Source organism: Pelophylax lessonae (genome assembly GCF_965119305.1).
Source record: "Pelophylax lessonae genome assembly, chromosome: 1".
NCBI lineage: Eukaryota > Metazoa > Chordata > Amphibia > Anura > Ranidae > Pelophylax > Pelophylax lessonae.
This window is the reverse complement of record NC_138768.1, coordinates 389,516,921-389,542,651: the sequence shown is the minus strand read 5'-3', so window position 1 is coordinate 389,542,651 and position 25,731 is coordinate 389,516,921. Positions and strand designations below refer to the sequence as shown.

Below are 25,731 nucleotides of genomic sequence, written 5' to 3'. Positions count from 1 at the left end.
AAAATACGCTTATTGCGATTTTTTTTTTTTTTTTTACTAAAATTATGTAGCAGAAAACAAATTGGCCTAAAATGTTAAAAAATTTTGATTTTAAATTTTTTTTTTTTGTTGGGAATGTCCTATTGCAGAATGTTAAAAATATTGTTTTTTTTTTCACAATTGTCGCTCTTTTTTTGTATATAGCGCAAAAAATAAGAAAATTGCACAGGTGATCAAATACTACCAAAAGAAAGCTCTATTTGTGGGGAAAAAAGGACGTAAATTTTGTTTGGCTATAGCGTGGCACGATCACGAAATTGTCCGTTAAAGTAACAAAGTGCCGAATCGCAAAATAGGGCCTGGTCAGGAAGGGGGTAAAACCTTTCCGGGGCTGAAGTGGTTAAAGGATAAGTTCACCTTTTGTTACATGTTACACCCATATTCAGGTTGTAACATGTCACAAATGTAACAGCCCCCGATCCCCTGTTTTTGGCAGCGAGCGGGTCTAAAGAAAACCTGGCTGTGCAGGGCTCCGCCTGCCCGGTAGTGTCATTTATTCACAGTGGTCTGTGAATGAATGGACTTACAACTCTGCGGTCGCTGTTCAGCGCCGTGGTAGTTAATTAAAGGAGTTGTAAAGGCAGAAGGTTTTTTTTATCTTAAGGCATTCTATGCTTTAAGATAAAAAGCCTTCTGTGTGTAGAAGCCTCCCCAGCACCCCCTAACACTTACCTGAGCCCCATCTTTATCCAGCGATGTCCACGAGTCCGTCAGCCACCCGGGACTCTCCTTCCTGATTGGCTGAGACACTGACGGCTCCTGCAGCTGTCAATCAAAGTCAGTTAGCCAATCAGGAGAGGGGGCGGGCTGAACTGCAGCTCCGTGTTTAAATGGACACAGGGAGCTGTGACTCGGCTCAGGTTACCCCATAGCAAGCTGCTTGCTGTGGGGGCACTCGACAGGAGGGAGAGGCCAGGAGCAGCAAAGAGAGACACGAGAAGAAGAGGACTTGGGCTGCTCTGTGCAAAACCACTACACAGGGCAGGTAAGTATAACATGTTTGTTATTTTAAAAAAATCTAGACTTTACAATCACTTTAATTTATCCTGTCAGTGTGAAACTGGCTGCCGCTACGGGCAGACAGCTTATACATAGTAACATAGTTAGTGAGGTTGAAAAAAGGCATCAGTCCATCCAGTTCAACCTATGATGTGTGTGTGTGTGTTTGCTTTTAACCGTACATTGTATACCCCTGTATGTTGTGGTCTCTCAGGTGCCCATCTAATAGTTTTTTGAAACTATCAATGCACCCTGCTGTTGCTTGTGGAAGAGAATTCCACATCCTTACTGCTCTTACAGTGAAGAACCCCTTACGCACTTTAAGGTTAAACCTCCTTTCCTCTAGTTTTAGTGAGTGGCCACGTGTCTTCTTGTATTCCCTTTCTCTGAATAGTTTGTTCCTTATGCTAGGGTCGCCAGTACAGTATTTGTACATTGATATCATATCCCCCCTCAATCGTCTCTTCTCCAGAGAGAATACGTTCAGTGCTTGTAGTCTTTCCTCATAGCTGATGTCCTCCATTCCCCTAATTATTTTTGTTGCCCTTCTCTGGACTCTTTCCAGTTCCAGCACATCCTTCCTGAGGACCGGTGCCCAGAACTGGACAGCATACTCCAGATGCGGCCGGACCAGAGTCTTGTAGAGCGGGAGAATAATCTCTTTACTTCTGGAGTGAATCCCCTTTTTTATACAACCCAGTATTCTGTTGTCTTTGCTTACAGCGTCTTGGCATTGCATGCCACTGCCAAGCCTGTTGTCCACCAGTACCCCCAAGTCCTTTTCCATCCTAGACTCACCCAGAGGTACCCCCCCTAGTGAGTAGCTTGCTTTCTGGTTTCTGGCCCCCAAGTGCATTACTTTACATTTTTCAACATTAAACCTCCTCTGCCATGTAGTTGCCCACCCCATTATTTTGTTCAAGTCCGCTTGTAAGGCTTATACTGACAATCTGCAGGAGACTCGCATGGCATCATAAATCTGCTGATTGCTTGTGCAGTACTTTCTAGGTTCCTAAATAGATAAATAAATGCACATTTTTTTTTTACCTGCAAAAAAGTGTGCATTTACTTTTTTTTTTTTTTTTTAGTTGAACTTATCCTTTAAATGAGCCTTCTGATTTTAGCATTGTCTAAGTGTTTCACTGCATTGAATTGCTGTATACATATAGCATAAACTTTTATTTAAGATGATTTTTATTACATTTACATGAAGTAATTAAAAAAAAAAAAATGTGAGAGGGCCCCGCCATTGGAAGTGTTGAAAAGGGACTGAATGTAAATAGAAGAGAAGCAAGTAACCTGAACATCATGTGATAGGGACTTTAGGTAAGTTTTTGTTGTGCTCAGAATCGAGCTTTAGGCTTCATTCACACCTGGGCGTTTTGGGATCGCGGCAGAATAGCTGCAATTCTGCCTGCAATCTCTAAAAGCACAACAATCGCACAAAGCAGGTTCAGGTCCCATTATTTTCAGTGGTACCTAAAACGCCATGCGGTTTTGCCGTGATTTATCTTGCGGCAAATTGCTTTGCATGAAGCTTCTTTTTGGTAGAAGCAGGAGCTTTTTTGGTCGACAATCTTTTTAGGTAAAAAAATAATGACATCTGAACTTGCATTTTGCAGTTGTAGTGTATGTGAATGAATCCTTAAAGTGACACTCTTACCTAAAAAGAAAAAAAAAATTTAAAAAGAAGAAAACTAAAGACCTGCTCTCTGCAAGAGAAGAGACTAAAGCAGCAGTCTGAACACCTGTCTTCGAGCTGTGTTGCCTCTGGCAAAGTCTTTAGCATTTGAGTCGTCGGCAGTGTTGAAATGCTTCATCTCCCGCTGCCCGTTGGGGTTCCTTCCACTCGGCCCTACTTCACTACTGTTTGCTGTGGTGGGGTAGTGGCCAGTGAAAAGTGTCCGTGCACACTTCAGTGCTTCCCATTTTGAAAACTTTATTGATTGAATGATACTGTTATTGGGCGAACACATAGCCTATCAGAAGGTTTCAGAGTCACAGATTTTAAAGAAACAGTTTTTGATAGACTTGGGAGGGGGAAACCGCCTGAGAGCGTGTTATATTTTTAGAACTCTGTTGGTGAAACATCTGCATTCCTGGGCCTGCTGCTGTGGCCATTATGCAAGGTTTACCACACACCCCGTTGGGTTTTTTAGTTTCATCCCCTGCCGATCCCTTCCAAAGGCTCTGTTGGAAGTTTGAATCAGAGGACTGCTGACATTTTTATATTATCTGTTGGATTTATATTTTTATGTTACAAATAATACTGCAGGAGGAGCCGTAGGACTCTAAAGGGGCAATCCAAAGGCAGAATTTCATCAGGGAGACTTCACTGCTCAAAACTCCAAGAAATAAGAAGGCAGTCGGAGATTCAATTCTTCAGCATCCACCAGCATGCCACGTGTCACTTACACCAAAGTCTTCATTAAGCCCCATAAACACTTGTGGCAGAATCCCAATATTATCTTGCCAAGTGACCAAACATCAACTGGGTACTTCAACAGAGCGTGTTGTTCCTGCTGTAAGAGTTTCCACTGACACTCTACATTAGGAAAGTAAAAAGTAATTGATGGTCTTTTGGATCATTTTATCAATCTATACTGGGTGAGCTGGTCTAACCGTGGTTAACTTAATGTGAAACAGGACTGTTAAGGTGATGATATTGAAGGGAAAACGCCTGTTTAGCAGTCAGCAAATCAGTCTGACAAAGAATGCAGTGATAATTATAGTTGGGGCAAATCAGATTCTGCAATAACGTTGGCTAAAATCCTTACAAGGTATGTTTTTTTCCTGGAAAGCATTTCCTTTCTAGAACACTGGAGTTACACTTTATCTTTTCTTACCATTCTACTTAGTCTATTCATAACATATTATAATGTAACAGATGCCACTTGTCAGCATGTCTCCTGGGAAGCACTCAGCAGGGCATCAACATAACTAACATTTTAGCTTACAATATCTTGTGATATCCTGTAAGTCATTTAATGTTGTTTTTGTTTTCCTCTGCACAGTAGTTGTCCAGAAAAGATTTGTGTACGAGTATCTCAGCTGTTGAACATTTCACTCATTTTTTTTGACAGGCATGACTGTAAGTGCCAATAAAGATGGCCTAGGAATGATTGTCCGCAGTGTTATAAATGGCGGTTCCATAAGTCGCGATGGACGAATTCATGTGGGAGACTGTATTTTGGCTATCAATAATGAGTCCACAGAAAACCTAACCAATGCCCAGGCAAGGGCCATGCTGCGAAGACATTCTTTACTTGGACCGGATTTAAGGTAGGGGAGCTAATAATTATTAAGAGCATTTACTGAATGTGCTTAGTGTGCCAAAAATATAAGAGTCAGATTTTACAACATAGAGGCAGATTATGAAAATGTGAGGGAAGAAAATATCATAACCATATGTCTTTTTATTATCAAACCTTCACTAAGAAAATTATAGCAAAACACTATAACTGAATACATTCCATTGATGTTCTCGCTGAAGTACTGAAGAAGGGAATTCTTTCCCTTTTTGTTTTTTATTTGTCTTTTTTAACTTGCTGTTTATCTCCCTTAAATGTGGGATATCTGTTCCACGCTTCTTTTGCTCCCCCTTTTTATTTCTTGAAAATGTTTATAATGAATAGAACTGCCTATTGTTTTGATTAAATGTGCTTTTGGAAAAACATAAAAATATAAAATGTCCTAAATGTTCATTAGGGAACACGGGGTGAAGTAATTCTGAGATACTGGGTTATTCTGCTGTCTTCAGATGATTGGACACTGGCAAATAAAGCTGTAAGACAGCCTAATATAAACCTCCCACTCCCAACATGCTCCAGTTTGCTGGTGTCCTAGGAGAATAGGTGTTTTCTCTTCTTAATTCTTTCAGCAAGATCCTTTTTTCTTTCTATCAAGCTTATATAATTGCTTCAGAACCAGAAGGGTGTATGTTTGCAGATTTCTGGATAAACTTATTCTTGGAATAGCCACAGAGGCCGTACCTAAATTCAATTGTGAGAAACAAGCAGGTCCACCCTGCCATGTGAAGTGCAGACACTGGTCTCTGCTAAGGCATCCCCCTAGACATTTCATGTAAAGTGTGAGTGCTTTACAGATCCAGGGCCACGGGTCACCCATCTGGTGGAACCCTGTCCCTGAAGACTCCTCAGGGAATATTCTCACCAAGAGGGTGAAGGCTGTCTGAATGGAGCTTGTTCCTCTGCTTCCTGCCATCTCCAGCTTGTCTGACTTGTGGGGACTGCACGGTGTCTTCCAGAGCACCATGTCAGTAAAGTCAGTTCTTTAACCTCCTTGGCGGTAATCCCGAGCGTGACTCGGGTTGATTTTTCATATCAGGAACAGTAACCCCGAGTCACGCTCGGGGTGGATTGCAGAGAGCGCAGCGGTGTTCTCTTACCTTATCCTGGCGATCCAGCGATGATCTCTCATTGCTGAGATCGCCAGCCGAGAGTCCCGCGCCGCTCCTCCGTCCCTCCGTCGGCCTGATCACTTCCTAGTTCCGTTCCCTGCAGCAGCAATGCTGCATGGGAGCGGAACTAGGGAGGGAAATTAGAAAAAAAAAAAAAAACGTTGCACAAAACACAAAACACATTTTATATTATATATATATATATATATATATATATATATATATATATATATATATATATATATGTGTGTATATATATATATATATATATATATATGCACACACACACATATATATATATATAAAATTATATTATTGATTCAATTATAATTCATGCGTTATATATTTTATATATATATATATATATATATATACACACATATATCTATATATAATATATAACGCATGAATTATAATCTAATCAATAATATAATTTTATTATATATATTATATATTAAATAATATTATTGATTCGATTATAATTCACGTGTTTGTGTTTCAAATTTATCACATCTGGGATGTCTACTAGACTCTTGTTTTGGTCAGGTTTAAGTCAGTAATTACTAAGAATTGTAGGCCTATAATACATAACGCCAAATTTCCATGAAAAGAATTGTACCGCTTTTGGTATGTAATTCCTGACATAATCATACCGCCAGGGAGGTTAACTTTTTGATGAGGGAGCCTGGTGTTGTGCTTGGTACCATGCTTTGGTAAAAACCTTTGGGCACTGCACTATTTTTGAATTTGGTGCTCAGTATAGGCTCTATTGATTTACAGTATATCACAAAAGTGAGTACACCCCTCACATTTTTTTGGACATTTTCACTTAGGGGTGTGTACTCACTGTTGCTGTCAGCTGTTTAGACTTTAATGGCTGTGTGTTGAGTTAATTTGAGGGGACAGCAAATTTACTGTTATACAAGCTGTACACTCACTACTTTACATTGTAGAAAAGTGTCATTTCTTCAGTGTTGTCACATGAAAAGATATATATTAAAACATTTTTACTAAAATGTGAGGGGTGTACTCACTTTTGTGAGATACTGTATGTGCAGGCCTCTTTCATGTCGCCACACTACATATGCATGCACCACTGCTTGGGCACACATGCACCCACTCAGCCTTCTCGGCAATTCCTCAGCCACACCACTGCCATGATTCTCACTCCCCGCTGCCTTACAGTAATAAGCATTTAACCTTTCCTGCTCTGGCAGTACCCACTGCTGAAATCCCTCCCTTGCATACTTTACTTTTGCAGATCTGAAAAACGAGGGAAGCGGTCCTTGCCTGCCTACAGTTCACCAACAGCTCCAGTGACCCAACACTGATAGCATGAACCACTTTCCCCCTCTTGTGTAACAACACTCTCTGGAGTCCTCTTTAACTCCTTAAGGTGTGGCATGCTCCTCTGTCTTGTCCAAAGAGGAACTCTCTGCAACCATGTCTGAACAGTGACTTTAGCTACGTTGAAGAATGTACCCTATCCCTATTAGATGACCTGTGTTCGCTAGCTCTCAAGAGTCCCCGGCCTTTTGAAAAGTTCTTAGCAAACTCACTTCCACAACCTGTTTTGTATATTGATTGACTTTATTCAGACAAAGTGTTTGCTCCTCTTTTTATGGGCTTCCTCTCTCTAGTAGATATGGCCATTTCCTGTATTAACAAGACTGAATGTTTCTGTGTGTTTAAAGATCCTGTGGATAAAAGGCTGAAAGTTCTTTACAAAGTTACATAGTTTATAAGTCTAAAATAAGACACAGATCCAACATTCAGTATGGACTCTATCAATCGGTGTCCAACAGACTGTTCAAAATCTGCAGAGGCTTAGATGGCTTCTGTACCTCCCTGATGTCGGTGCTGAAACTCTCCAAAAGGAATATCTAGGACTTATCTTGGATACTTTTCTGTCTAGGGTTTTCCATCTGCAGAAAAAAAAGTTCTCTAATCCAATGTTCGGCTACTATAGTCCAAAAGCCAGCCAACCCTTCGCTTATGCATGCGAGTTCTGGGCAGCCCTCCGCATTTGCATGCGGGTTTCATGCAGTTTCATATGCCTAATTCCACATGTCATTTCAGCTCAACATTCTGGCTATGTGGGTCAAGAAGGCACTTTCTCTGTAATATTGTATTTGACTTGCCTCCAAAACAAGGCTGGCCCTGGGCTGGTGGCTCACAATTTTAGCCTTGGAGTTTGGGAAACCCTTCCACCCACTGGCCTGAGAGCTTTTCATGTTGGATGCCATGATACAATGGATGACAGTCCAGGGAGGAGTCCTAGACACTATCTTTGTACACAGGACTTTATCACTGGAAAAAGTTAATTTCCTGATCAGCATTCAGGAGCTTAGAGTGATTTGGTTATTCCTTCAATACTGAACCTCTTGGCTTCATGAACATTTGACCAAGATTGTCAGACAATGCCACAGTAGTGGCTGATATCAACGAACAGGGAGGAACAAAAAGTCTTGCAGCTAAATAAATTCTGACTTTGTTGGAAGTTTATGTCCTAGCCCTGTCCAACATTTTTCTGTCATGAACGTGGAAGACCTCTTCTGCCAGTAGCAAATGCCAGATCTCCTGCCTTCCAGGTTAAAAAAACTGAGCAAGTTTGTCTCCATGTCCAGGATATCTCTAGCTATTGCAGCTGGTGCTGTAGTGAATCTGTGGGATCAGTTCAACTTGATCTACACATTTCTTCCTCTGAAATTCCTTTCGCACCTGCTCTACAGGATGAGACGGAGAACGTTCTGGTCATTCTCATCACTCTGACCAGGCCCAGGCCCAGGCCCAGGCCCATGTTTTTCTTGGAACTTTGCAAACTCTCTGGTGGCACTCCGGGATTGTCTGAATCTTCTTTCTCAAGGACTAATTTGCCTCCCTGCTTCTTGGTCGCTGGTTTTAATGGCCTTCCTGTTTAATGACTCTAGGTCTTCTTTCAATCACCACTTGCGCCTCACTCCTTAATGAAAGTAATTTTACAGCTCACATTGTTTCTCCTTTAATGTTCCCCCAATGACACCACAGGATCTCACTATGGTTCTGTCACTTCATCAGAGATATTCCTGTCTACTCTCTCTCATAAGATTCCTCACTGCATTCACCTCTGTGAGGTGAGTTTCTGAGTTGGCAGCCTTAACTTGTAAAGAACCCTTTCTGGTATTACACAGAGACAAGGTTGTCTTGAGGCAGAAGGTTTTTCATTGATGGACACAGGAGTAGGACATTAGGCAGGAAATTCTGGCTACACCTATGGGCAGTCCCACGGGGTAAACTCCCTCTCTCTGCTATAGCCACATTCTTTTTTTCTGCCTAGTCAGGACTAAGAACCTAGTTCCCTGCTGGTATCTTTGATCCTGGCAACAATTTTTTTTTCAGATTGAAATTTCTTTTTCCACCTGGATATTTTTTGTAATATCTACAATCAACTGCCAGGACTGGGTGATGGGCTGGATAATCTAGATCCAGTGGTCACCCCAGTTAGGCCAGTGAGTGCGCACAGGCCTCAGCTCCTTGTTAGGTCGGCCGCGACATAGCCCCACTAGACGGGTGCTAGCCCTGCGAGTTAAACGTCTCGCGAGGTCACACACGACCTGGCCTTGGCCTTAGTCACAGCGTTCCTCCTGGCCGACAGCCCCCCATTTTGATGGAGAGGAGGATCTGCCTGAAGCAGTGCTCACCTGGCTACTGGTATGGTGAGTAGCTGTCCCCCCTCTTCTTCTGGAGGGTTTTGGGTTGGACGCAAGCCCCTCAATAGGAAGGTCGGACCTCCGGGTTCTCCTCCTTCCTTGCACCCCCCCACCCCCTCCACTATTGCGGGGTCTGTATGGGTACTCACTGGGGTGGGGACATAGCGCCATGCTGGAGATGGGGGACACGCCGCCAGCGACCAGACAAACGGCTGTGCAGGGGGGGTTGTACCCTGTTGGGGGCTCCCGCCAGGGCCCCATGTCCTGCCTTGTGCCTGTCCTTTGGCTAGAGATACCTCCTACGTCCCAGAGAGCCTTGTGGTACCGCTTTTTTCTTGTAGCTCATAGGCTACAATGCAAAGCGGCCATTTTGCATTGTTTGCCATTCAAAACAGCGGCGGCCATGGCAGTGGAGCCCGAGGGCAGCACTTTCGGCATTGGGAGCCCCTCCTTATCCCCTAGTGCTGACTCCTGGATATTTTTAACTTCCTGATCGCATACGTGCAGTACAGATTCTCCTTTTGACTAGCGATGCCTGGTTCTGCGGGTGGTGAGTCTGGTGGGGTCCTCTCCCTCTCTGCTGAGGGTCGATTGGTGCTTGTAGCTGGTGCTGCCAGCGCGGTGGGGGTGTCCCTTAGCAGTGTTTTACACTTATTCTGTGGGTCCCCCTGGTGGCTAATGGATTCTTCGGAGCACATCTCCCCACCTGATCCCCTCTCTGAGGCTATGGGGCCTTCCCTGGTCCCGACCGTCCATCCATGAACTGACGGCAGTCCTGGAGCCCCTTGTGTCCCGGATAGAGGTGGTTTTAGGGCGGCGGGCTAGCAAAAAGCTAGGCAAAACCCATAAGAAGAGTCCCTTTTTAAAAGGTAGTCTGTTCCACCGGTGGAGGAACCTCCAGTTTCCAGGTTAAACAAGGCAACCATGATTCCGGTTAAAGAGTCTCTGGCCTTTAAGGACCCAGCTGAAAAACAGGCTGTGGCCCACAATATGTTTACCCTGGCTGACTCCGCATTGAGGCCAGTGTTCACCATTGCCCTGGTGTTGCAAACTCTGACTGAGTGGGCTAAGCTTTTGCGCAGTGACCTGGAGGGAGAACAGCTCCCACCTGCCTTTGCTGAGCTGGCGGACCACCTGGTCCAGGGGCTGCAGTTTATCTGTGCTGCATCTTTAGATGATTCTCCCCTAGTGGCTGGACTCTCTGTGTCAGCCTAACATGCTGGTCTGCAGGCCAGACTTCTAAAGAAAAAAAAAAAAAAAGTCATGGCTGTTCTTCCTTTTCAGGGAGCTCACCTGTTTGGAGCTACCCTGGATGACATCATTAGAGGTCTCACAGGGGGGAAGAGTACCTTTCTTCCACAGGCTACTAAGGGCAAGGACCCTCGTTGCAGATGTGGGCCCTCCTTTTCGGCTCAAAGGAAGTTTTTTGGTCCCTCAGGATCAACTGACAAGGGATCAAAGCCTTTCGGGCCTCCTCTGATGGATCCAAGCAAACTTGGTCTGGCAAGTCAAGAGCGGGCTTCCCCAGACCCACGGACAGGGATCCTTCAGCATGAAAGTGCGCCCTCATCCAAATCTGTGGTGGGGAGGACGTCTTCGCTGGTTCCCGGAGCCGTGGACTTTCCTGGTACATAAAAAGTGGGTCCATGAAGTCATACGACTCGGATAAAAGATCAAGTTTCATGCTTGCCCTCTGAAAAGGTTCTTTCCTTCCAACGTGCCACTATCCCCAGTCCGCTTACAGGCCCTCTTTGGGGTGGTGCAAGAGCTTTTGCTTCAAGGGGTGATTGTCCCAGTTCTGATTGCGGAACATTTTTCAGGGGTTTTTACTCAACCTGTTTACAGTTCCCAGGAAGGAGGGGAAGGTGCTGAACTGCTTTGTGCGGGTGCAGAAGTTCAGGATGGAGTCCATTCGCACAGTGGTGGCTTCCCGGATTTTCTTGCCTCCATAGACATCAAAGATGCCTACCTTCACATTCCAATATGTGTCAGTCGCCAACGCTTCCCCCGCGTTGCAAAGGGAGATGAACATTATCAGTTTGGGGCGTTACCATTTGGTCTCGCCTCCGCTCCCTGGAACTTCACTACAGTGTTGGCCCTGGTACTGGCATTGTTACGCCAGCGGGGGATCGCGGTACTGAGCTATTTATGCGATCTCCTTTTGTGAGCAGAGTCTTCTGCTGCGCTGGCGGAAAACCTGGAGATCACCATACGAACTCTGAAGGAGTTCGGCTGGATTCTGAATCTCTGGAAGTCTGCCTTGGTCACTTCTATGAAATTAGACTATCTGGGGCTGACTCTGGACTCAGCCTTAGCCAGAGTATTTCTTCCTCCGGACAAACTTCAGACACTGCAGGTTGCAGTTTTTCTCCTGCTGACCAGCAGATGGTTGTCCTTCTGGACTTGTATGTGGGTACTGGGCCTGATGGTGTCAACCTTCAAGGCGGTCCGGTTTTCTCAGTTCCATGCAGGGTCCCTCCAACGGGAGATTCTCATCACATGGGGTGAGAATCCACAGTCTCTGGACAACCAAATCCAGCTGAGCCGGGGTAGGAGAGAGTCCCTGATTTGGTGGCTTCCTCTACAGCGCTCCGGCTGGGCAAAATCCTTTCTTCCCTTGTATTGGACAGTGGTCACCATGGATGCCAGCCTGTCTGGGTGGGGAGGCAACCTTGGCAGAAGTTCTGCTCAGGGGGTCTGGACCCTGGAAGAATCCAGACTACCACTCAATGTCCTGATTTTCCTGCGTTCAGGCTGTGCCTGGAAAATTGGATGGATCATCTACAAGGCTGTCCAGTGCGCATTCAACCAGACAATGCCATGGCTGTGGCTTATGTCAATCTCCAAGGGGGCACAAGAAGTGTCCTGGTGGCTCTGGAGGTAGCCGGCATTCTCAGGTGGGCAGAACGTTTCGTTCCAGCCCTCCCTACCGTTCACATTCCCGGAATGGAACATTGGCAAGAGGATTACCTCAGTCAGCAGGCGTTAGACCAGGGGGGGGGTGGTCTCTTCATCCGGAAGTGTTTCCTCAGTTGCATCCCTGGGGTGGATCTGTTGCCGTCTCGGCTCACCAGAAAGGTACATAGGTTCGTGGATCTGTCACGGGATCCTCTGGCGGACACCACAGACGCTCTGGTGGCCCCTGTGGAGTCAGTATCGTCTGATTTACGCCTTCCCTCCTCTCAAGCTTCTGCCAAGACTTCTGCAGGCTTGAGGCAGAAGGGATTCCTGTCATTTTAGTGGCCACCGGACTGGCCACGGCTGGCCTGGTACACCGACCTGGTGCGGCTGGTCGCCGACGTTTCCTTGGAGGCATCCTCTCAGGAAGAATCTGCTCTCCAAGGGCTAATCTTGCCGCCTGCTGTACAGTCACTGGCTTCGACGGTTTGGCTGTTTATAGCCAGGTGCTGACGGATAGGGGTTGTCTGAATCAGTGATTCCTACGCTGTTAAAAGCTAGGAAATCTACTTCTTGGAAGATCTACCATCAATGGCCAGGTGTCCGCCTTGGTGGCTTTCTTCCAACGACTCTTTGCTACATCTCTGGTACGTACCTCTCTTCAGAGTGTTCGGAACTTGGTCCCTCTGGTGTGGTCTCCCTTGCCACTTTGGGACCTCATTTTGGTACTTTTGATTCTCCAGAAGTCTCCTTTTGACAATCTTTGTGAGTTTTCCCTGCTTACGCTGTCCTAGACGGTGGCCTTTTTGGTGACTATCACCTCTGCGCGCAGGGTGTCTGACCTGTTGGCGTTAACCGGTCGTTCACCTTATCTGGCAAATCACAGGGATAAGGTAGGGCTTTGCTCCTGTCTGTCATTTCTTCCTAAGGTGGTCTCTGATTTTCATTTGAATATAGATATGGTGTTGCCTTCCCTGTGTCCTAGGCCTAAACATCTGAAGGAAATTGCCTTGCATGCCTTGGATGTGGTCCCGGTAATTAGGGTGTACCTGGCAGCTACGAAGTCTTTCAGGAACTCAGACTCTCTATTTGTGCTCACGGAGGGCCTCGTAAAGGGTTGTTTGCTTCCTCTGCGACCATTTTTAGATTGCTCAGAGAGATGGTGATTCAGGCCCATTCCATCAGGGGTAAGGTTCCTCCCTTCCAGGTCAAGGTGCACTCTACTAGGGTTTTTAGTGCCTTCTGGGCCTTCCGTCATCAGGCATCAGTGACGCAGGTTTGAAAGGCGGCCACCTGGTCGTCGGTGCCCATTTTTACAAAGTTTTAACAAATGGATGTGTTGGCATTTGCGGATGCTTCCCTTGGCCACAAGGTTTTGCAGGCTGCTATTTAAGAGGACCTGATCCTTTTTGAGGGTGTATTATTTTTTTTCAGGTGGGCTCTAGTTGTAAGTTTGAGCCCCTGTTGCCTGGTTGGCTAATGTTTAGTTGCTTGTTTTTGTTGCTTTTTACCACCCCTGATGTTTATCACTGCTTTGGGACATCCCAATGGTTAACCATACCAGAAGCTGTGTCCGTCAATGAACGAAAGAGAAAATGGGATTTTTAAATTACCGTAAAATCTATTTCGCTGATGTTCATTGATGGACACAGCACCCACCCCTTTGTGGAGTTCTAATTCTCCCAACACTGCTTGTAAAAAACTTTTTGCTGCCTACTGTCCTACTCCTGTAGGGGGTAGTATAACCCAATGGTTAAGAATACCAGAAGATGTGTCCGTCAATGAACATTAGAGAAATCCCATTTTTCTCTTACCAAGTCAGTTTCTTCCTTTTATCTTTAACCAGGACATTGTTCTACTCCCGCTCCCAGGCATCCTAGGGAAATTCTCTCAAATGCCTGGATAGGGTACACCCTGTTTAAGTCAATCCCACAGCTACATTTTTCTTTACACAGGCTTCCTTTTTATCATTCCCAAGGTTCCCTGTAGGGGACAATATGCCTCTCATTGCACCATCTCTGGATGGATTTGGCAGCAAATTATTCAAGTCGTTGATCCCACCCTTCCCTGTCAAAGCACACTCCACTAGATCAGTTAGTGCTTTATGGGCTTTTCAGCATTGCGCATCTGTTTCTCAGAGTTCCAAGGCTGCCACCTGGTATTCTGTTCACTGGTTCGCTATATTTTACCAGACTGATTTTTAGACATCATCTGATGCCAGCTTTAAGTTGCAAGTTTCTTCTAGCGGCTCTATAAGCTCTTATTTGTGAGGCCGTTGTCACCCCCCCCCTCCTTTTTATTTTTCTTTCTGTCCATTTCTCCTGTCATTCCGACTGTTTTTGAATGCTCCAGTGTTTCAGAATGACTTCACCCCCACCCTGCGTCATTTAATGAATGATTAAGAAAACAAGATTTTTGACTTACCGTAAAATCTTTTTCTTGAAGTTCTTTAACAGACACAGGTTCTACCCCTCTGTTCTTATGATCCACTCCCACTATTGCTTTCCCACAAAACTGGAGCACACTGGAAAGGTTTACGCTAGGCTGTCCTACAATGGCCTGAATTAAGAATACGATCTGGTTGCTTGCTCAAGTCGTATTCTTTAAAAAAAAAAAAAAGGAGATAAAATAAACGCTTTGGTTTTTATTTAGGGAGAAAAAAAAATCTTTATCCTCTCCTCCCTGCAGTCTCTGCAGATGCACACTCCACCGGTTTAGGGTCCAGACCTCATCATGATCAGAGCAGGGTCGACAGCCCTGTTTTGGACGTGAGGACTCCAAGGGACAGTACACCGCTGGATCGTGGGGGGAGCATGGGATCAAGTAACTAAAACTGTTTTTCCCTTCCCCTAGAAGAAAACAAGCAATAAACCCTTGCAGTGCTGGTACGGCCCTACTGAACGGGATATTCTTTTTAATTTTACCAGAGATGGGCGTTAAAATGTGTGGTGCTAGGTCCACTTTTAACACAGGCTTGGCCAATAATCGCTATGGCTAAGTAGTTATGAGGAGGAGGGCAAGAGATGTTTTGGTGTATTTGTGTTGGGGGGTAATGTTAAAGTGTCCCTTTTTTAAGAGTTTGAAAGTAAACATAAACAAACAAAAAAAGAAAAATTATAGCATTAACTCAATGGTAAATAAACTATGGGGTTGATTTACTAAAGGCAAATATGCTGTGCATTGAAAGTGCAGTTGCTCCAGAGCTTAATAAATGAGTTAACACTTTACTTTGCAAAGAATACCCAATCACATGCAAGGAAAATAACAAACAGCATTTGTGGCTGTACATTATCCGATGATAGAAACCAGCAGAGCTTCCCCTTAGATCTAGAGCAAATGCCCTCGAAGTGCACAGTATATTTGCCTTTAGTAAATCAACCTCTATGGCAGGGATCCTCAAACTACGGCCCTCCAGCTGTTGCGGAACTACACATCCCATGAGGCATTGTAAAAATCTGACATTCACAGACATGACTAGGCATGATGGGAATTGTAGTTCCTGAACAACTGGAGGGCCATAGTTTGAAGACCCCTGCTCTATGGTATACTCCTTAGCAGTTAGTCAGAATTTAGCCACAAGTGGTTTGTTAGACTGCTTGTAGTTGATCTGTACTTATTCATAGTTTCTGGTCCCTCTTTGCTTCTTTATAATGTCTGAAATGTTATACGGAATAAAGTGTTTCCAGCGAGTCAGAAATGTTTTTAGTAACCCATAGTATATATGTTCCCTGAGTTCAGTAACTATTGATTGTGTTTCAGTTTTAACTTTAGTAATTATTAGCTTTTAAAAACTACTGGTTTCCTTCTATTGAGCACATTTGCCTTGTGTTGTGTGCATCTTCCTTCAGATTTTCCCTAGCATATTGTTTGGTTCAGACCTATTTTTTCATTCAAGCTACCTAGAAAAAAAAAAAAGAAAATTATTCAACAAAACAGTACTGCAACACTCTGCAGACCTTACAGCAACCTTGTGTGAATGAAAATGGGGAAACTTCCAAGATGAACATATTGGCATTTTTGTAAAACCACAGGTTTTTCTTTTTCGTTGAAAGGATAGAGCAATTTGAGAATCACAAGCTTTAAAACAGCTGGCTAGGGTTTCAGGTTTGCGTTGTTTTGCACTGAGAACCAGCTGTGCGGCCACTCACAGAATGCATGTCGTCCCACTTCACTATCCACCTTGCCAGAAGCTTCTGCTATCTGTGCTGGAATAAGAGCCAGGGCTTTGCCTACTGCAGCAGCTGCTTCCAACATCTGTCAGATAATTACCAGTTTGAAATGAAATTCACCTGCCCTCACCTAAAGAATAAATTCCTGATCAAGGGAGAGAAAGACGGATGGCGTTAACATTTTCCCATCCTTGTTCATAATCACGGTTATAGACACACAGAAAGAGCAGATGCTATCTGGGGGAGGTGTTGATGAAAGAGAGATGGGATTTTAGAGGAAAAAGGGAGACAAAATAAAATTGCACATACTTTTAAATACATATGTATGCTTCAAACATGCAGTGCGAGGCTTTGGCATTTGTTAACACTATTGTAAAAAGATGCTGCATCATATGCTTCCCATTCTAGATCTTCTCCCGCACCTGCTGATGATCAGGCCCCATTTTATGTGTGAGTATCGGTGATTCAAAAGCTCCGCATGGCTTATCATCTTCTGTTCAGTTGTCTCATTCTTCATAATAACCGTTTCTATAGCTTGATCCAAAAACAAACAGCTTTTTTTTTTTTTAACAGCTTTTTTTTTCCTTTTTATAATTGTTAAGTAACATGCTATATACTCCGCAAACAAATGCTATGGTAATACTATGCTTAGATTGTGACTAATTTTCATATATTTTAACTTTACCCTGTATGTCTTTATTTTCACCTACTTTTCCTTTAATATAAACGCATTACATAGTCGATTTTTAGAAAGCCTTCCATTGTGTAATGCCCTCACTAACCCTTTAAGAACCCGCTCCACTTCCTCTTTATCCATTGCATGTGCTGTTTGTGTAAATGCAGGCTCTTGGGGGTTTCTTGCATGTGGAGAAGTTCTATTTTATCTTTTCGTAATCCTTTCCTCCCCACCTAAAACTGTTTTCCTTGAAGAAAGCAGTAATTGCATTCCTTGTTGAGTAGCTGCAGCTGGAGAGAGGTAGATGCAGCTTTGATTTGCAGAAAAGAAAATGAAAAAGACCTTGGTGGTGTTTGTATTTTCATTCATTTTAATTTCCTAAATCAGAATGTATCACCTGCTGTGTCCAACCTTATCACCAAGCAAAACAAACCGACCATTGTTTCCTTGGGTTTTTGTTTTATGTTTTCACATCACACTTCCACACCATAGAGTAGTGCACTTTTGTTCTATAGGTATGCCACAAAGAGCTTATTTTAATTTTTGGAATGTTTGTGTAGCTGGGTAGAATGCGTTATTTACAATTCATGAGGACAATACCAGGCTACTGCTTTTCATTCATACTTGAGAGGTAAACCTTGGAACATACACAGAAGCATTTGTGTTGCGTTCTACTTCTCAAAACTTTTTTTTTTTTCTTTTGGTTGGTTATTTCAAATAGAAACTTTAAAAGAACATTCTGTTGTTGACAGGCTGCAAAACTATGAATTAAAAAAAAAAAAAAATAGGAATAGACATGGGCAAAAAAAAACCATCTGAAAGCCAGGATATCCCCTTCTCATCTCAGCATGGCTCACTTTTTTTTTTAGTGTCCTAGGAAGATGGATGTCTTTTCTTTAGCTCTGCTAGGAAAAGTGTAATAATTTTTTTGCTAGTTTTTTTTTTCTTTGATTTTATTTTAATTGTTTCTTTCAGTCAAGATTCCTTGTTACATTTCTGCTCAGATTGGTCTCCAAATGGCAGCTATCCTGATTGGCCTTTCTCAGCCTAGCTTTGGAGCGCTGTTCCTGGACCCTGATGCACATTTTTGGGCTAGCCTTGAAGTGACCCTTAGCCAGAGTTCTGCGTCGGGTGCTTTCCAGACCCCGTTCTGTTAACAAGTTAGCAGCACATTTTTCGGTTCCGAACTGCTGACCTTTCTTCCACGCTTGCCCAATTTCTGAAAAACTCACTCTGTAAGTAGGCCAAGTAGGCTGAGCACTGGGAGCTACCTTGCTATTTGCACAGCTGAGTGGCTTAGGATTTCCTGATTTTACAACAGATGGGGTTAATGCTGAGGGACATAGCATCAACTGATTGGTAGAGTATTACAGTCAGGTCCATAAATATTGGGACATCAACACAATTCTAATATTTTGGCTCTATACACCACCACAATGGATCTGAAATGAAACAAACAAGATTTGCTTTAACGTCAGACTTTCAGCTTTAATTTGAGGGTATTTACATCCAAATCAGATGAAAGGTGTAGGAATTACAACAGTTTGTATATGTTACATAGTTACATAGTAGGTGAGGTTGAATAAAGACAATAGTCCATCCAGTTCAACCTGTGTAGGTGTGTGTGGCTGTAATCATCTCCCATACCCCTGAATGTTCTGATCATTTCAAGTGTGCTATTTGAATTTGGAATCTGTTGCTGTCAACTCTCAATATGAGATCCAAAGAGCTGTCACTATCAGTGAAGCAAGCCATCATTAGGCTGAAAAAAAACAAAACAAACCCATCAGAGTGATAGCAAAAACATTAGGTGTGGCCAAATCAAATGTTTGGAACATCCTTAAAAAGAAAGAACACACCGGTGAGCTCAGCAACACCAAAAGACCCGGAAGACCACGGAAAACAACTGTGGTGGATGACCGAAGAATTCTTTCCCTGGTGAAGTAAACATCCTTCACAACAGTTGGCCAGATCAAGAACACTCTCCAGGAGGTAGGCGAATGTGTGTCAAAGTCAACAATCAAGAGAAGACTTCACCAGAGTAAATACAGAGGGTTCACCACAAGATGTAAACCATTGGTGAGCCTCAAAAACAGGAAGGCCAGATTAGAGTTTGCCAAACAACATCTAAAAAAGCCTTCACAGTTCTGGAACAACATCCTATGGACAGATGAGACCAAGACCAACTTGTACCAGAGTGATGGGAAGAGAAGAGTATGGAGAAGGAAAGGAACTGCTCATGATCCAAAGCATACCATCTCATCAGTGAAGCATGGTGGTGGTAGTGTCATGGTGTGGGCATGCATGGCTGCCAATGGAACTGGTTCTCTTGAATTCATTGATGATGTGACTGCTGACAAAAGCAGCAGGATGAATTCTGAAGTGTTTCGGGCAATATTATCTGCTCATATTCAGCCAAATGCTTCAGAACTCATTGGACGGCGCTTCACAGTGCAGATGGACAATGACCCGAAGCATACTGCAAAAGCAACCAAAGAGTTTTTTAAGGGAAAGAAGTGGAATGTTATGCAATGGCCAAGTCAATCACCTGACCTGAATCCGATTGAGCATGCATTTCACTTGCTGAAGACATAAAAGAAGGGAAAATGCCCCAAGAACAAGCAGGAACTGAAGACAGTTGCAGTAGAGGCCTGGCAGAGCATCACCAGGGATGAAACCCAGCGTCTGGTGATGTCTATGCGTTCCAGATATCAGGCTGTAAGTGACTGCAAAGGATTTGCAACCAAGTATTAAAAAGTGAAAGTTTGATTTATGATTGTTAATCTGTCCCATTACTTTTGGTCCCTTAAAAAGTGGGAGGAACATATACAAACTGTTGTAATTCCTACACCGTTCACCTGATTTGGATGTAAATACCCTCAAATAAAGCTGAAAGTCTGCAGTTAAAGCACCTCTTGTTTGTTTCATTTCAAATCCATTGTGGTGGTGTATAGAGCCAAAAAGATTAGAATTGTGTAGATGTCCCAATATTTATGGACCTGACTGTACATGCGCTTTCTTTACCGATTTTTTTTTTTTTTTTTTTTTCAGAATTGAGGTAGCATAACCCCACTTTTTCTCCTGCCTTGTTATAGAACCGTGTGGAATGTCGAACTCAGGTCTATTCCTCTTGCCCATCTATAGTGACCATAGTCACTTAGTGCCTTAGATCCTTATTAACAAAAAATAAATGCATAGGTTAATGAGCATCTGAGGCCATGCCTTCTACCCTGAGCTATATGCATCACTGCCATATGCTTGCAATGTGTTTACCGTATATATAGACATAGAGGGGATGATCACACTGCAGCAGGTGACACTTTCCCAATGATTCTGGTGACTTCTGAGAGCACAGACTTTTGAAATCTGGATATCTGCTACTTCATTGAAGTCCCCCCTAAGCTCTGTCAAGTGAAGCCTTGTCACCAGGGATTATACTGCAGTCATACAAGACTTTGTGGCCATATTCATCCTATTCCTCCTGGGTGCTGATCTCAAAGGGTCTAAGTTCGTTCCCTGCAGAGTCCATTTTTGAACTTTGCAGCCTTGGAAGAGGCTGAGCCCCTGTTAGCAGTGACCATTTTTGATTTAGATTTAGGGTCTCCCAGGGTCTCTCTCGGATGAGTTTGATTTGAGGAACCATTTTCCTGCCATTACCCTAGACTCTTTAGCCCTTATTCATGTAACACATATTACTCTGCATCTGGTGGATCAGCTTGCTGTCTCTATTATTGGACTTAATAGACCCTACGGGTGCAAAGACCTTTACACTTAAAACCTGATATTTAGGCTGTACCTCTAAGCAAACTGAAACCACAGAGGTATTGGTTTTGGGGGTTTGGGGAGGGAGTTTGTACAACAGCAAGCTAAACCCACCTTGGATCTGTCAGTGACCCACCTTAACAGGGAAATCACTAGCCCAGTAGAGGGTGTGCTTACCTTTAAGAATTTTACTGACCCGCAGCTAGAATCCCTTCTCAACACCCAGTTTTCACTGGTGGTCTTTAGCCTGTTTTGGCTGTGGCATTATTCTGTCAAGACTTTGGAAGAATGGGATCAATCTCTCCAAAGAGCTTGCCTCACTAATAGGTGGATCCCTTCCTGGTAGTCCTCCTACGTGTAGACTAATTTCTCTATATTTTTTCTGGGTATTAAGCATCGGGTTGATTTCCTATCTTCCCTCTGGTCATGTTGACAGATTTCTAGATAAGGGATTTTTATACTCCCTGTAAAATACTTTTCTTGACCTCATTAAATGACAGAGGTCCCACCCCTCTGTGTTATTGATTATGCTCTCGTGCTTGCTACAGAGTCATGCTGTGAAGAGGAGGGGGTATCCTAGGCTGGCATACAGATTTTTTTGTTTGCCATTGTCCAATACTCCTGGCACTATAAACCGACAGTAGACCGTAATCCAGGAAAAGGATTTATGGTAAGTAGAAAAATTCTATGTTTATAAATAGATATGTAAGAATACTGAAGTTTATATGAAAATATTTTTTGATCATTTTTCCAACCTACATGTTTAATATTTCTACTGATGCTATGTTTAATTCATGATGCAACATACAAAACTACTTTTTCATGTACTAGATCATTTTTTCACATTTTACTTGGTCTTTATTTCCACTTTTATGTGCAGCAAAGGTCTGGTTGCTGTATACCAACCTGCTTCAATGTGGATGAACAATAACTTATAAATGTCATGTTTTTGAAGCCTATGAAGTGCATCTTGTAAATATAGACCTGTTTTCTTGTACTTGTAGTAAGAAATTAGAGAATACCAATATCTATTAAACAGGGCCAGCCAAATCCCAGTTGTCATAGTGATGAAGGCAGTCTGGCGACTAGGCATTTTGAGCATTTTATATGCAGCTTCTTTGACTGCAGCTTCACCAGCCACCACTAGATTGCGCCTAGTAGAATCTAGATTTCCTCTCACCCAAAGCAATAAACCTGAATTGTAGACTGCCATGGACCAAACTCATTTTTACACATATCAAACTGCGAAAAATTTAAATGCGTCCCCACCAAAGTTTTTTTTTTTTTTTTTTTTTTTTACAATTGTTTACAATACCATGGTAATGAAGGTTAATATTTCAAGACCACTTTGGGTCTATTGTATAAATGTAAACGTTGTATGAATGGGTATAATCAGCACCACATGTAAAATGGATAACAACAAATAAGAGAGTGTGGGACGGTGCTAAACCATCTCAGGAATCAACACATAGAAGTTAAAAAGTTGACATTTAATTGCATACAAAATTTTTCAAATAAAAAAATTACTCTGATAAAGATAGACATGTGGCAAAGGGGGTATCCTAGACACATACCTCTATTAATCCATTTAATACAATCATACAGTCCTTGCTTCAGCAGGCCATATACTAAAATTGGAACGATACAATGCAAATTCGTGAAGCGTTTCATATTATTTCTTATGCTCCCCATTGTATTTTATTAAGCCACATCATTATTTCTACCACTATAGGTCATGGCAATACATACCCTACCTCTCTTTCCTACCTGTTATCCAACATGTGTGTAATTTATCCTCACCAGCTTTTTTTTTTTCAGTTATATATATATATATATATATATACATATACATATGCCCTTTGTTTGGTTTTCTTAATAGTACAATTTGCTAACTATGAATGCACACTATGTTTATGATCTATATTTTGCAGTGCCTTTAATTCTTGTTTTCTGTATCTTTTTTTAAATTGTAAAACAATAAAGATATTTTAGTCTCTAAATACAATCATACAGCAAAATAACAATAATACCTTTGTGATTAACCTTAATGTCAAAAGGACTTCAGTAGCTGTAAAATCTGAACTTGTTTCACGATAATAGATTCCTTAGGAGATACTGTGCTGTTGATAGCAAAATGAAAATTGGTTAACACAAAACAAGAAAATAAAAAAATTAAAAAACAAAACCTAATATAAACTACAAAAATCAGATTACTCACAACTGGTATAAGGACACCCCAGGTGCTGCCAACAACCACGGGAAAGAAGTGCAAGAGGAGGACCGCCCAAAAGATAGAAAACCAACCCTCTGTTGGGCTGGGACACCGCAGAAGGTGAAGGCACATAAACTTGAGGGGAAACCAACAAATGGGACCGTTGGTCTAAAAAAAAAAAGATTTATGTTTAAAATTCTTCCAAGCAAAAATAAACCAAAAAACAGAAAAACGGCACCCACCACCCACAGAGCACAGCAAAGGACATAATGCAGACGACACACCCTGCAGTGTATATAGGAATAATTGCTGGCTCTAATAATGGGGGATTCGTAAAAAAAAAAAAAAGGAAAGGAAATCTGTAATGAAAATAAACATTAGGGGGGGAAAGCCCCCCCCAAGACAGCAAGAGAGTCGTGAGATCCTAAAGCTTCACCTGTCAAAAATGTATGTACAGACGTGCAGAGAAATTCATCCCCTCACAGGGTAAATGCCATGTATGCTGTGAATTTTGGGGCCCACTTGCAGTATCTCACAACAGTGAGTACACCTCACTGTTGACGTCAGCACGCCGCGACCATGCTGGCGTCATTAGAGCGAGACGGAGGACGGGCGGAAGAGCCGACCGGCCGGCGGCTTGTTCCTTTTTTGTTCTGAGCGTTCTCAATCAGATGTTTGTAAGTTGCTTTCCTTTGTTTTATAATTAAACTATACAGTTTTACACTATGGGGTATTTTTTTTTCATTTATGTGACCCTGTGACTGATGCCCCCACTGGGATATACGAATTTCAACTACATTTGGAGGTATTTGAGTCTGAATTTTGGAGTACATGAGGCGATATCCAAAATTACATCTGGTAAGCAGTTTGTGGATTGGGGTGGCAGTCACTGTTCCTGTGTGGAGTCTGGTGTTCATCTGGATTGTCCTACATTTTTTTCGACTGGCCAATTATATGTTTACTTCTGGTAAGCAGTTTGCACTATTGGTGGTGGTTACTATCCTATGGATGTTTGAAATACACAATTATTGGCGATTTTTGTATACCCATCTGGTAAGCAGTTCGCACATTTGGTGGTGGTTACTGCACATTCGGGGGTGTTAACATAACCTGGAATTATTGTCACTTATTATTTTCACGGTTTAGTGGGACATATTCCACGTCCAATATTTAGTAGTTTCACATATAACATATATCAGTTTTACGCTATGGGATCCTATAACATCTTCTATTTATGTACATGGTCTAATGCCTGCTGAGCCTACTGTATGGTCCAAGACCTGGAAACACAGTGGAGTTTGGATCTGGCTGTAGGATATCCATTGGAGATCTTGGGTGTGCAAACCCCTGAATTTGGCACAATTTTTAATTCACTTCAGTAAGCAGTTTGTACCACTAGTGGATGTTCGTTCACGCCTAGTGGACCCTACGAACACTTATTATTTATTTCTTTGGAATTTCGATTAATAAACTTTATGGACTTTTCTAATGGAATTTCACATTTAATTTGATGTTTGTGTGGTCACAGCACTTTTCTATTTAGTAGCGCAGCTTGTTTATTGTAATTTTTCTTGGGTGTATGTCACACTTTAAGCTGCTGCTTCATCTATTTACTTAACGCGGTTATCTTTTTTATACCCCAAATTTAATACACCTGCTGCCCATTCACACCTAAGACATTGTAATGCTAACGAGTTAGATGACATCGGGGAGTGAAAATGGCTAATTGGGCCCAATTTGGACATTTTAACTTAGGGGTGGGCCCAATTTGGACATTTTAACTTAGGGGTGTACTCGCTTTTGTTGCCAGCGGTTTAGACATTAATGGCTGTGTGTTGAGTTATTTTGAGGGGACAGCAAATTTACACTGCTATACAAGCTGTACACTCACTACTTTATATTGTAGCAAAGTATAATTTCTTCAGTGTTGTCACATGAAAAAAATATTATAAAATATTTACAAAAATGTGAGGTACTCACTTTTGTGAGATACTGTATATATGGTCCCTAATGGGCTCCTCCCCCAGTATCCTTGCCACTGTAATACACCTGTCGGCTGGCGTGATGGATGTGTAATGCGCGGCTGGAGCCCTGGTCGCACAAAAGGAGTACAATCTGGAGCTCCGCCCACACATGCCCAGTAGTGGCGGGGCGAGATGAGACCAGATAGGCCACCCGCCTGTGCCCAGAGCGATGCATAACCAACTCCGGCATTGGGTACCCCATGGAAACACGACAACTGGTATTTGTGTTGTGCTATCTAGGCAACCTGACGCCAGCAGAGACAGGAAGCACCGGAATATCGGCGCTGACACAGCACAGAGCAGGTAGGTATACCATGTCTATTTTAGGAGAAAACAACTGAGCATTTACAATCACTTTAAGGCCCAATTATAGTCTCCTCAAAACCTGTCAGCTTGGTTCAAAAAGTAAGTGTTGTATGTCTTACCCTTTGCTTTTCTTTATAGTTTTTCCTTACTACAGCACTGTAGTCAGCAGGAAGCAAGGTGGGGAGAATGTCAGAACGCTGCTCTCACATCAAGTGCAGCAGTCTTTAGCCATAAGCTCTGGCAGGTCATAGGACATTTAAAACCTACTGGATCACCGCAGTGCACTTTTTTCCTGAGCTCCCCCCACTTTGACAAAGACAGTGACATTGCCAGTCTGAAACGACCCCAATCTATCAATGTAGCGTCGCAAGCATCTTTTATTACAATAGGCAGTATACAGTCAGTGGAAGACATTAGGCTGGACAAAGTAAATGAAGAATAAAAAAAAAAAAAAACACTGCAGGAAATATTTGTAGGCTCTAATTTCTGCTAGAGAAGGTGTTGCTGCTACTGGTTGACAGGGTGGTTAAAGCTAGT

General features: G+C 42.8%; 1 protein-coding gene across 8 annotated transcripts in view; it reads left to right on the top strand.

Annotated features, from left to right (window-relative positions):
- MPDZ (multiple PDZ domain crumbs cell polarity complex component) overlaps positions 1-25,731 on the top strand; it is a 334,396-nt gene that overhangs the window by 194,527 nt on the left and 114,138 nt on the right. For 7 of the 8 annotated variants that reach the window (XM_082263865.1, XM_082263863.1, XM_082263866.1 and 4 more), the window contains 2 exons: positions 4,122-4,320; positions 16,623-16,664. In XM_082263865.1, coding sequence (XP_082119991.1) covers positions 4,122-4,320; positions 16,623-16,664 — 241 coding nt within the window. The remainder of the gene's footprint in view (positions 1-4,121; positions 4,321-16,622; positions 16,665-25,731) is intronic. The other variant, XM_082263860.1, reaches the window with a different exon arrangement.